At 38.1% G+C, this 13148-nt stretch overlaps 1 protein-coding gene across 1 annotated transcript; it reads left to right on the forward strand.

Annotated features, from left to right (window-relative positions):
- Positions 1–811: 811 nt before the first annotated feature.
- On the forward strand, positions 812–6188 carry LOC108675913. Its single transcript, XM_018163967.1, has 5 exons — positions 812–821; positions 2071–2195; positions 2802–2972; positions 3973–4491; positions 5562–6188. Exons 2-5 carry the CDS (start codon positions 2071–2073, stop codon positions 5653–5655), a joined length of 909 nt encoding a protein of 302 aa, XP_018019456.1. The 5' UTR covers positions 812–821; the 3' UTR covers positions 5656–6188.
- The last annotated feature ends 6960 nt before the right edge of the window (positions 6189–13148 follow it).

A 13148-nucleotide genomic window follows, 5' to 3' on the forward strand; every position in this document is an offset into this window, starting at 1 on the left:
TCATAATTATTTTACGTCTTTTTTAATCGTCATACCGCATTACAACGACCTTTTTTATTGGTGCGTTTGTAAAGTCGGTTCAAACCTGTTATACTCAAAATTTGAGGTTTTAAGTTTGAATTATTACTTTTGTTTTATATCGTACCTTGGCAGGCTTTTAACTTTGTTAAGATTGAAAATGCACACTAGGACAAATTGTCATTAATAAATTTTTTGAGGGCGGTAATTTTGCTTTGAATTCAGCATAATGTAGTTTTGATATATTTATTGCTTCAGTGACAATGCTCAGGAAATTAACGAGAGAAGTCAATGAAAATTGTATTGTAACCCTGTATTATTGATACCTCATTGTACCCAGGGTGGCATAATCCTGTATCACTGATACCTCTTTATACCCTGGGTGGCATAACCCTGTATTGCTGATACCTCATCATACCCAGGGTGGCATAACCCTGTATTGCTGATACCTCATCATACCCAGGGTGGCATAACCCTGTATTGCTGATACCTCATCATACCCAGGGTGGCATAACCCTGTATTGCTGATACCTCATCATACCCAGGGTGGCATAACCCTGTATTGCTGATACCTCATCATACCCAGGGTGGCATAACCCTGTATTATTGATACCTNCAACGCTGTACGTTCCGACAGGTCTTAACACGATCTGAACGCTGCACGTTCCGACAGGTCTTAACACGATCTCAACGTTGTACCTTCCGACAGGTCTTAACACGATCTCAACGCTGTACCTTCCGACAGGTCTTAACACGATCTCAACGCTGTACGTTCCGACAGGCCTTAACACGATCTGAACGCTGTACGTTCCGACAGGTCTTGACACGATCTGAACGCTCTACGTTCCGACAGGTCTTAACACGATCTGAACGCTGTACGTTCGCACAGGTCTTGACTCGACTCACCGGTGGCTTGAAGGGTCTTTTTTCCGGACAAATTCTGCGATTTAGTTTTTTCAATTGCGTTGGTCGACTAAAATTTTTAAGATCGATGGTTCCTTACTAAATTATAAAAATTACGGGAAAAAAGGATAATTGAATTTCTTCACTGGAAAGTACAAATTTACTAGTATATATTAAATTATAGGCATTTTTGTCAGCGGACTTGGCCTCTTTTAGGCCATCTGGCAGCCCTGCCGGTCCGTGCCGCACTCAAAGTGTTAAATCAAGAGGAAAACTCTTGAATGGAGAACGTGATTATCGTGTTAAAGTCATGCGCTTTTGTGAGGCTATCAGCGCTGAATATATAGCATGTTACCAGTAGCATTCTGCATTATTCGTTGCTACAGGCACAGTTTTTGCTCATTGTGTATTCTATGTAAACTGTATCATATTTGTCTTGCGAGCACGGATAGCGTTTTGAGCCAGGTAATGCCAGGTGTTATTGTTATTTCAACTTACGGAATTTTGCCGGTACAGAACAAAACGTGCGTTTAAAGTGAGATATTCGTTCCATTGACGAGCTTGACACCATTGCATCTGTGGTATTGCCTTTTTGAATAAAGCTTCAACAGCGTAATGATACTTACGAAAGCTTAACAAACACTAAACAGTATTATAGTGAATATCTAACAGTACTACTTTGAGTAATTAACAGTACTACCGTGCATATTCAATTGTCCTATAGCGACTATCTAACAATACTACCGTGAATGTATAACAATATTACCGTGAATATATAACAATATCACCCTGAATATATAACAATATTTCCTTTAATATATAACAGTACCGGTACTACAGTAAATATGCAATTTTTACAGTAAATATGCAGTTAAAACGGATTCGTGTAGAAGATAAATTCATTTCAATGTCTGCTTCTTGTGTTCGGAATTTTCACTGTTCCCTTTACCACGTTTTACTGATTTGCAGATTTTCAGATGTTTCATAACTATTTTCATCTGAAAATTTTCATAACTATTAGGCTCAAACTAGACCCTATTTAGGCAAGGGTCTTAACGTGGTTAAGACCTCCGATATATCGAACATTTTCAATGAACCACTATCCAGTGCTCCTATTAGAATAAATTATGAGTTATGTTGTTATGTTAGATGAGCCACAGCGCTGCAGTGGCGCTGCTGTCGCGGCCTGCAGAGGAGGTGACGCTGCAGCTGCTCTTCGTGCCTCCTGAGGGCGACGACGCCAGCACTCTTGCTGATGACCCCTTCGCTTTCAAGTCAGTTCCTGCACTGCAATCTTAGAAGGAAATAATTATTATAATTTCAATAGTTCCTGCACTGCGATATTAAAAAGAAAAAAATATAACTCAGTACTCACTGCAGTGAGTGACAGAGAGCGCATTTTCTCGTCGACGAAAACTTGAGGTCACGGACGGACGGACAGACAGACAGACGGACATGGCGAGCACAATAGTGCATTTTTTCCATAAATGAGAAAATGCGCTAAAAATACCAAAAATTTCAAATTCATGTTCGTTCGAGGTAATAAACTGATTGTTATTACCTCAGACGTTAACTGATTGAGATTTATTGGTGATGCGAGTTATTGGTGATGTGACACGGATTTCATTCAAGTATTCTATTTCATATAACACGGATTTCATTCAAGTATTCAGATATCGTTATTGAAGTTGGACTGTAGTGAGGATTAAGTTCAAGGTTTATGCCTTGCGCAAAATAATGTTCAGCGATCGAAATGTTCGTATGTTATTTCATCACTTCGAGACATTTTTTGATGACCACGTCACACTGACGTGCAGGTATCGCATGTTTGACGATGACGTGGCGAGAGTTTTTGATGACCATGCCACACTGACGTGCAGGTATCGCATGTTTGACGATGACGTGGTAAGCGTGGCAAGCAGCAACGGAAGCGTCCTGCCGTTACGGTTCGCCCTGCCACCGCCTGCCACCGACAGCCTCTCCAGGGCCTCCGTCGAGTCCATCCGCGGTTCTTGCGACAACCTCGTCGCCGAGGAGACCTTCTCGCAGGAGTGAGTAACAGTGGCGTCTAGGTTTATGATTCTGAATTAATTACATAGAAATATTAAATATATTACTATTATTATTTTAATTTTATTATATATTTATATTATATTTTATATATTTTATGAACTATTTATATATACAATATATATCATAATATATTTATAATTATTTTCAGACTTATATTATAATTTAATGTTAAAATTATATTCATGTCTGAAGGTGAATGTCGCCACCTTGAAAAGAACAACAGTAGTCAGTCTCCGTCCGACTTCTAGTATTTTTGTTTCTTGCACTAGAACCTTGTAGTCGAGTTTCGATATTCAGAGTGAAGAAATTGGGTTCTTCACTTGGGTTCTTCCCCAAATCAAGTTCGCCAGCAATTACCACCATACGCTTTATAACGATGTCGCTGCCATGATGAGTCAAAATAATCAGAATTACTAACGGTCGTCGAAGATGGTAAAAAATAATCTGTGGAACCCTGAGCAGTGCAGGGTAATTTTTATTCCTAGTAATCGGAAAAATATATCAAATAGCATGGAGATCGTGAGGGGAACTTCTGTGAAGGTTGGTTTAGTCTCTATATGTTTCATTCAATTCCTTTTTTCTCATGCGTGATATTCAAGATGCGTGATCCTTCTGGAATTGTGAAATTTGGGTCAAAATTCATCCATTCATTAATGGAGATATAGATGTATTAAAGTTGTTTTTCAAATTAAAGCCATACATGACATTAGGCTCACCGAGCTCGTTAAGTTTCTTTCATAGTTTTTTCCAAGGTTCTCGAGCTGTTAATTTATTTTTTGCGCATGTTCTCATTTATGGAAAGAAGGCGCTGTTGTGCGCTCGTCATGTCCGTCCGTCCGTCTGTCTGTCCATGACTTCACAGACGGACGAGAAAATGCGCTCTCTGTCACTCACTGCAGTGAGTACTGATCTATTTTTTTACATTTTCATTCTTCGCTAAATTAGCTGACATTATTAGACATTATCACGTATTTTTAGGTCTGGGGATATTCCACAAGTCGTGGACGACACCGCCACCGAAGATTGTGATGTGCATCGCGACCCAAGCTTGAACGCTGAAGTTGAGCTGAAAAATTCATCACTTTCCCCAAGCAGAACAGACGACGACTTCGCTAACCTCAGAACTCCCGAGCTTTGTCATCCCGTACCTCGGTCCAGCCGCAGTTATTCTCTCAACAACGAGTCGAGAAAAATCGATCCTCGTACGATTCCCTTGACCAGCATCTCCGTTCCCGGTGATCAATCCAAGCTGAGCTCAAGTCCACCCACTCCCGTCCACAGGAAACTCTCTTCTTCGTCTAACGCAGGAGGAAACAACTCACGTCACAAGACGTCGTTCTCCAGAAACGTCCCCGGGACGATTGTGGTCTCCGGTGATCGTCAGGAAACAACTTTACGCCAGGAGAACAGATTTCTGTTGAAGCAATCATCACCTACGCCAAACTCTCCGAGTTTTATGACTCCTCTGCAAGAATTGGAGCACAAAATGACAACTCTGTGAGTACGAAGATTAAAATATACATTTCATAAAATATTGAGATTAATTTACTTTCTGTTCAGCAATTTCCAACAATAAATTACAGTTTCCCTACGAAACCCTATGAAAACAATTACTGTGTTTGTTATTAGGGTTTCATTTATGTTATTGATAAGATAGTTTTTACTGTCTAAAAATTTTGTATTAACGTCTAATATTTCATCTCTTCGTGTAGGTAATGCCTTTGGACACGAAACTTTGAGGTTGGTACGTAAAAATTTTCTATCGTGGCGACAAACCAGCTTGCGTATCACAAGTTTTATTAAGTTGTCTGTGACTATTTCTCTCCATGTTTGAACGCTTCATGCACGAAGAAAGCTTCATTTGTATTCTTATGAATTTACTTTTGTTGATTCATTATTCACTGGACATTTCGTGTATCATCATATTACTCAATACTACTGATGTTTTACAATATTTTGGGTCCAATGTACGGGAACTAATAGTACAATTCAGTTCTAGAAAACACCGGGCTGTGCGTTTAGTATTGCATCTCTCTCGTGATCTTCTAATATCATTAGGGTGGATCGCTGACATCTATCATGCACTCAAAACATCATACTTTCGTTTCTTGATTTTATAAAATATAATTCATGGATTTGTGGCAAATTTCGCCTCGCCCAGTTATTTTCTATAGCATGATTACAAGAGTTATAGTCTTGAGCGTATTCACAAATTTGACCGTCTCATTTTCTGCCTTTCTTATTATAGATATTATTGTATGCTAAACCGTTTGACGGGAATGCAAAATATTTGGTGGAAACATACTGATTAATGAACTGATTGTTTTTGTTTGACGCTTCCTTCAGATTTTTATATTGATTTCCACGGTCGTTGCATTGCATCTCACGCTTCCATAGCTTTACGATCTTGGTTATTTTCTTGGAGTTTGTCCAGCTACTGCTACCCTTAGTGTTAATCATTGACTTATACTATTTTTTATTAGTATATGTATCACTAATAAGCCTTTTTGTAGTTACCGTTTAAGTATTTTTATAACTTGTTTCATACATGGTATGCTATTTTTTAGCGGTGTGGGAGCGAGCTGTCCAGATGATGAGGCGAGACGGGAGGTTGATGACAGCGATACTGACGGAAACTTCGTCTTCAACGGGAATTATTGAGCCCGTCCATTGTCATCTTAACTTGCTTTATGTTGATTGAATTAGGATTTGAAGTCAACACATCATGTACCATAGGCCTCCGGAAATATACACAATATAGCACTCGTACTTAATATTTTTCTTTAGATGCGTTTATTATTCATCATTGCTGAATGGTTTAAAACTTTCATTAATTTATGCAATTCAACGTTGTGAAATTATTGGTTCAATATTTTTTCATTTACTTTCAAAATATTATTCTTCTAAGTGGAAATAACTGTATCCAACTACGTGCTTCCGTGCGAGATAGAAAGCGTAATATTTGAATAAAAGTTTCTTTTTTTCGAGGCTCACTCAATAATTCGGGCTGTAAACTTTACAAAAGTATTATTTATGGGACCAGACTTAATACATGGTTAATTGTTAACAATGCAAAGGCTGCATGGGCTCTCGTTCTCTAAGTGGTTGCCTTCAAGCATCAGTACGAATAGGACCGCGCTGCTCGTTTATGTTCTCGCATTATAGCATAGCATAGCATAACATAGCGGTTTCAGCGTTTAGTAGGCCGTAGGCCTGTCGCAGATTCTTAACATCGCAGAACATTCACAGCTTGTTGCGGTCTTGAACTCGCAACTCACTGCTACAATTCTGCTGTGCTTAACCGCCCGGCCTCCTTGCCGATTCTGACCAGAAACTGGCGCACAGAGCTGGGATCGAACCCGCACCTCTCTGCTCCAACCATGGTACTCTGAACTTTAACCACTGGGCCACTGTGGTTACATATTGTTGGGCTCGTGAAATATTAGAAACACAGAGGCTTCCGTTTATGGTATTAGCGTTCTTATTGTTGAAAATCAACCACTTTTCGAAACCATGGATACAAAGTACGAGTTAAAGATGTGGTTTGCAGCTAAACGTTTGTTTGGACCTCTCAGGCTGCATCAAATGGCTCGATCATGTAATGTGACTGTAAATTTTAATGAGACTATAATCTTATCTGAACTCTTGTACTCATACGGTTATCTTCCTGTTTGGAAGATAGGACAGAATTAACACAGAATTTAAACAGACACAAGAATTAACTTTTAAATTTAATTTCAGAATTAAATTTTAAATCAGTACGAATGGGAACAGGTATTCATTGCAGGATTGAACAGAACTCTTTCGAAAATTATCGAACTTAATATTGTTTATTTGAAGGTTTGAATATTTAACGTTATGTTTGAAGAGATTTTTAACCACCTCGCATGAAGAGAGGCGTGACTTTAGAAGGACGTGTTGACGGTACTAATCATTTGGCTGAGGTGGTGTGATAGTTTGGTTCAAATCAGAACAGGTTCTGAACCAGATTCATGTAGACGTGATTTCCTGTTGTAACAAGAGATTTAATTCCCATTCCATTCATGCATTTCATAGGTTTATAATGAAATTGTCATGTTGATAAAGTTTATTTATGTGTCATGTTGATAAAGCTACCGTAATCAATTTCACTGCATTAGAAAAGCCTGTTAAATTGCGCTTGTTGGAAGTAGCTTCGATTAGCCACTTCTACAGAGTTATTTATGATGACCAATAATAATTATAATGAGCTGAAACTTTCATTAAAGGCATAACGCGAGGGAGGATATAGTTTGGAGTGGTCGCTTATCCTACATATTTTACTCAATAATGAATGTCCACTGCGATAATTTGTCAACTTCATTTGTGTGTTAACAACTTTTTTTGATTGTGCAAATGCTTATCGTTATTCATACCGATTAGTATTACAGGTATTAATTAAGCTACTTGGGAATATTTTGTTTGATGGTTTCATTTATTGCGTATGAATTGTTTTTGTTCTATGTATTTTATCACGAGTGTTTGATGTTAACTTAATTCAATTGTTTTATTTAATTTGATATTCGTATTAAGATGATTTTTCGACTCGGTGTTGCTTCAGGCAGACTTTGGTCTTCTAATTGAGATTGCTTTAATGATTTGCGTGCGACAGTATGTCACGAGAAAATCCCTTTAGCGGGAAGTAATTTTAATAAATTTCCCTTAACTAAACATTCCACGCTCAACATTTCCCAAAATTTGATGTTTTCAAGTGTACTGAAATTTAGTCAATTAAAGTAGAAAGTCCGCGTATTGCCCGAAACTCTCATCTTCCCCCGGACTCCGTCAAGCATTAGTGTCCATCTTTGTTATTGACACACATGAATAATTTGAAATTGAATACCAAGACGATTTTTGTGTAAGGATTAGTATTTTAATTACAAACTGTATGCGATTTTTTATTACAAATATACACCAGAATTACAATGAGGATGTAATGAAACAACAAATCCTGTAACCCGTGTAAAATATCATCATGGTTAAAAACTATAGTGACTAAACTGGCAGCAAATATTCGCAAGGCTACTCTGACATCATGTTATTTATATTTTCAAATTTAAAAGTATATGGCACCTCATGCAATGCTATCATCTGTAGCACACTTTCTTTGTGAATTTGAATTTTTTTCTTACTGTTGCCGTGTAAAATTTATCCACAAAGCCTTCTAATTTGAATTCTTACATCGAACTTCCGCTCACGCTGAATGAGAATTCAAAGTTTGATGGCCTCGATTTTCCTATACCGGAGAGTAAGTCAAGAAAATATTTTCTCCCAATTACCTTGGGAGCCATTCGGCCAAACTGACATTTTTCTGGGTATTTTGTTCAGGATATTGTACAGGATATTGTTCAGGATATTGTTCAGGATATTGCTCAGGATATTGTTCAGGATATTGTACAGGATATTGTTCAGGATATTGTTCGGGATATTGTATAGAATAATGTTCAGGATACTTGTTTATCGGACATTTGACTGCAAAACTGTTGAATCCAAAATAATTTTTTGTAAACTTACGCTCGTCAGCTCGTCTTTTCAGAAACATTTCCAAGTTTAGACTTTATGATGAACTAGAAAAGTTAAGCATGAACGAAGTGCTGAACTTGGTCGCTTGGGGCTTTTATATTGAAATTAGTTAGCATTTAGACTTACTTAGAGTAAAACTCAAGTAAATTATTATCTGATATCAACGATATTCGATTATTTGGGCCCATGACAAATGGTTTAGGTATAAATAAATATATATCTATAGATAAATGCAGAGGACTTTCAATTTCTGTAGGAAGAATGTCTTTTATGACATGTTATTTAGGTAGAGGACTAGATGCATGTTAGCTAAGTAGGAAAATGTATGTTAGCTAAGTAGGATAGAAACGAAATGTTTCGATGAGCTCCCTAAATTAATTATACTCCTTTGAAACTGTTTTTTTAATTTGAGTTTTGGATTCATGTTTTCCTTGCTTGTTATAATTTTGGTTCTTTATTACGGTATCAATATTGTTTTAAAGCCAAGAAACGATTTATGTTTTAAGACATTTTATTCACCTCGTGAAACAAGTTACAGTTGCGGGTTTTTAATTCATGTGAATTCTGGTTCAATGGTTCAGTTTTCAATTCGCATGAATGCTTCAGTCCTACGAAGGACTGAATGATATGTAATTTTTATTCATGTTTACTGTTTGTTGAAAAATATTCATTTTGCTACTTGAATTTATTTTAAGTATTGTAGAGCAAAGAATAATGTAGAACAAAGAATAGCGAAAATCAGGCTGATGAATGTTTGGGTAATGAATGAATTTCTGATTCTTCAGGTACGAAACTCTATTTTTTTTTGTAGTGACTCCGTTTTTAGTTCATATGAAAATTTATGCATAAGTATATTGAAGCTGCCTCCTTTTCCGCTTTACTCGCAAACAGTTCATAAATAATTAAAAAAAAACATTGACGAGTTTTCGCATAATTGAATTAATATTAATTCAACCATGAGTTTTCGCGCTACCGAATATTCCCACGTTCAGAAATTCGAGTACAACGTTTGAAATAAAACATTAAAACTTCAGGACCAACAATATCAATATTGCCACATGACACGTACGTATTCAGTGGTTGTTCGTGTTTTACAATTCATGATGGTCTGAAGGAAGAAATAGTCTAATAAGATGATCATTGCCCTCTAGGGTGAGCGTGATCAAGCCAAGGGGAGTCAAACGCTTCATTAAGTTACAAGGTAACGAAATATTCATTAATCAATGGCTCAAACAGGAAACTTAATTAGGCCTATATTTTTCATTGAAAATGATGAGTATAAAAAATAAAATGTAAAAAATTCAGTGGAAGCGATCGCTCTAAGGCAGTTAACGAGTAAACGATTTTCTATCAGCAAATGAATTTTTAGAAGGCTAACTATTTTAGAATATCTTGAGATTTTGGCCTGGAAATAATTTCAATTCCTGATCAGTGTTATTTTAAATCTTCATATACAATAGACATACCAAGGCAACTGATGAGGGTACACTAATATCACAATATAATGGGCTTTTATATAGGAAAAATTTACTGTCGATCGTGACCACGTGGTCAATTAGACATGTCACTCGACGACACGAGGAAATTTGATACCTGCCTATGTTTTTAATTCACATTCGATGCTGTTAAAACAATGACTTACCGCTGAAATTTCTCATGAATAATACTGAATAAATGATGATAATTAAGGATAAAAAACTAAATGAATAAAATATAATGAATAGGGGTCATAATAAATTTAATCTCGGTTGACAATGAATTTAAGCACTGAACTACTAATTGTAAATATCAATGAAATTTACAATATCATTTACCGTTTGAACATGAATGTAATGTTATGATTCGCATGTTGATACGTCGATTTGGAACGAAAAATATAAAGAATGATAAATAAATAAAACGAATTTTAGAGCGAAAGTAAAAATATATTAGATGATGATATATAAGGATTGTACACCAAAAGTGATTTGAAATAAAATTGCAATTATCCATCACTAGAGTACTTAGGAAGAGTGTAATTGATTCTGCCATTTACAAGGATTAGGTATATAAATACAGAATTACAATGAAACCTTAACGGGTTAAAAATGAATACAATATACTTTTTATAAATGTATGTGTATAAATCAGCCAAAACACGTGTAATGATCGAGAACGATCTTTTAATTTTTTTTACCTATCCTGCCCCGCAATGAGCACTAGTAATTACACCCATCAGGGGCCTGGGGGGCGGGGGGGTCGGAGACCTCGGGGAGAACGTGACCGAGCTGATCCGGGAGCCTGGGCTGCCATCCTGGAGCAGATGGCAGTGCCTGCCACCTGTGCACTGCTAGCTGCCACTTTATGCACTGTGCCATCTGTGCACTGCCAGCTGCCCTTCTATGAACAGTGCCACTTTTCAACCGCCAGTTACCACTATATGCATCCGTGCCATCTGTGCACTGACACCTGCGACCCTTTGGATTGTGCCATCTGTGCACTACCAGCGGCAACTACATGCATTGTACCATCTGTGCACTAGCAGCGGCAACTACATGCACTATGCCACCTGTGCACTACCAGCGGCAACTACATGCATTGTACCATCTGTGCACTAGCAGCGGCAACTACATGCATTGTACCACCTGTGCACTAGCAGCGGCTACTATATGCATTGTGCCACCTGTGCATTAGCAGTGGCTACTATATGCATTGTGCCACCTGTGCACTAGCAGTGGCTACTATATGCATTGTACCATCTGTGCACTACCAGCGGCAACTATATGCATTGTGCCACCTGTGCACTAGCAGCGGCAACTGTATGCATTGTACCATCTGTGCACTAGCAGCGGCAACTATATGCATTGTACCATCTGTGCACTAGCAGCGGCAACTATATGCATTGTGCCACCTGTGCACTAGCAGTGGCTACTATATGCATGGTGCCACCTGTGCATTAGCAGTGGCTACTATATGCATTGTGCCACCTGTGCATTAGCAGTGGCTACTATATGCATTGTGCCACCTGTGCATTAGCAGTGGCTACTATATGCATTGTGCCACCTGTGCATTAGCAGTGGCTACTATATGCATTGTACCATCTGTGCACTGACACCTGCGACTCTTTGGATTGTGCCACCTGTGCACTACCAGCGGCAACTATATGCATTGTGCCTCATATGCACTGCCAGCTGCGACTCAATGCACTGTACTACCTCTATACTACCAAAGCATGCAGGGCTTCAGAGGAGGCAAGTATATGAAGTATTGAGTCCTCTGCATTATAAACTGCAATCGAACGCTCTATCTGCGCTATCAAGCAGGTGGTGAGAAGATACATGAACATAGCCAGCTGCCACCATATGAAATGCCACCACGTCATCTATACCACCCTGTCAGCCACACAGTGATGTCGTACCACCTGTGCACTACCACCTGCCATGTGGCATGATACACTCAACTGATAAACTTGAACTTATTATTAAAATAACAATAAAAAAATCTGCGCAACTCATACCACCAGACTCACCACATATTGGTCATTCAAAACTTTACGTCGCAATAATGTTAATAAGTCAGTAGTCGTAAAAGTTGTGTTGCTGCGGTTTCCTTTTTCGAAATGAAATTTATGAATTGATAGCGTGCGGTTGATTTATACCGATCAACTATGTATGGACAAATTGATCTATGGATAAATTGAAGATGGAACAATCTATTGATTGCCCAAATTTATTTAAGAACAATCTACGAAGTAGGGACAAATAGAATGCAGAAAATACATAGTCTGGATTTCAAACTAGATCCCGGTGAAGAAATCGAAATTAATTTGGGGAATGAGCCTCTATACTCTGCAAATGGATTGCAATAGAAATTATAGCATTATTTTTTTTTCATTATGTGAGTTTAGCCTAAGTCGCATTATTATCTTTAAACGTTGCTAAATAAACGTTATACTCGTGTTAGGAATCCATGAGCGACTTCAAAATCTAGCGGAAAGATTCTTATTATTTATGGCTAACGGAAATTAAGAAAATTTCACAAGTTTTATGAATTAGATTATTACCAATTGGTGCTCTTGAGTTGATTAGTGTACGCATTAGCTGCTTAAAAAATAAGAGAAGATACTTGATAGGGAGGGAGTGACTATAAGAAGAAACGAGATAGATTAGAATTAGCAATCAATAGAGGCGAAATTAGAAATCATTTTGTCCAGATAGTGACACGACACACTTTTTACCCACAACATCGGAAGTGAGTGGTCTGAACCAATTCGCCTTGTTGCCGGTCCGAACTGAGTCAGGACAAACCCACCCATAGACAAAAAGTCATTGTTTTTGGACAAAGTATCATTCCTTAACATACAGCAGGAATAGTGACGATTAAGGAAGTTGAATTTCTGAGACTAGACAATGCTGCAGAGATGGAGATGGACTGAGTCTGTCGTCTGCAGGGCGTGGTTGGGGAAAATTGAGGGGAAGGTGAAAGCGGGGATGTTGGGTTGCGATCGCGAAGGAGGTGTAATTCAGAGAGGAAAGGATTGGAACAAGAGTGAGATGACAAAGATCCAATGGGTAGGATGGGTTTAAACCGAGAGGGGAGGGGGAAGGAGGGGTAGGACATGATGAGGTAGGTTA

Source organism: Hyalella azteca, unplaced genomic scaffold (assembly GCF_000764305.2).
Source record: "Hyalella azteca isolate HAZT.00-mixed unplaced genomic scaffold, Hazt_2.0.2 contig16069, whole genome shotgun sequence".
Lineage (NCBI taxonomy): Eukaryota > Metazoa > Arthropoda > Malacostraca > Amphipoda > Hyalellidae > Hyalella > Hyalella azteca.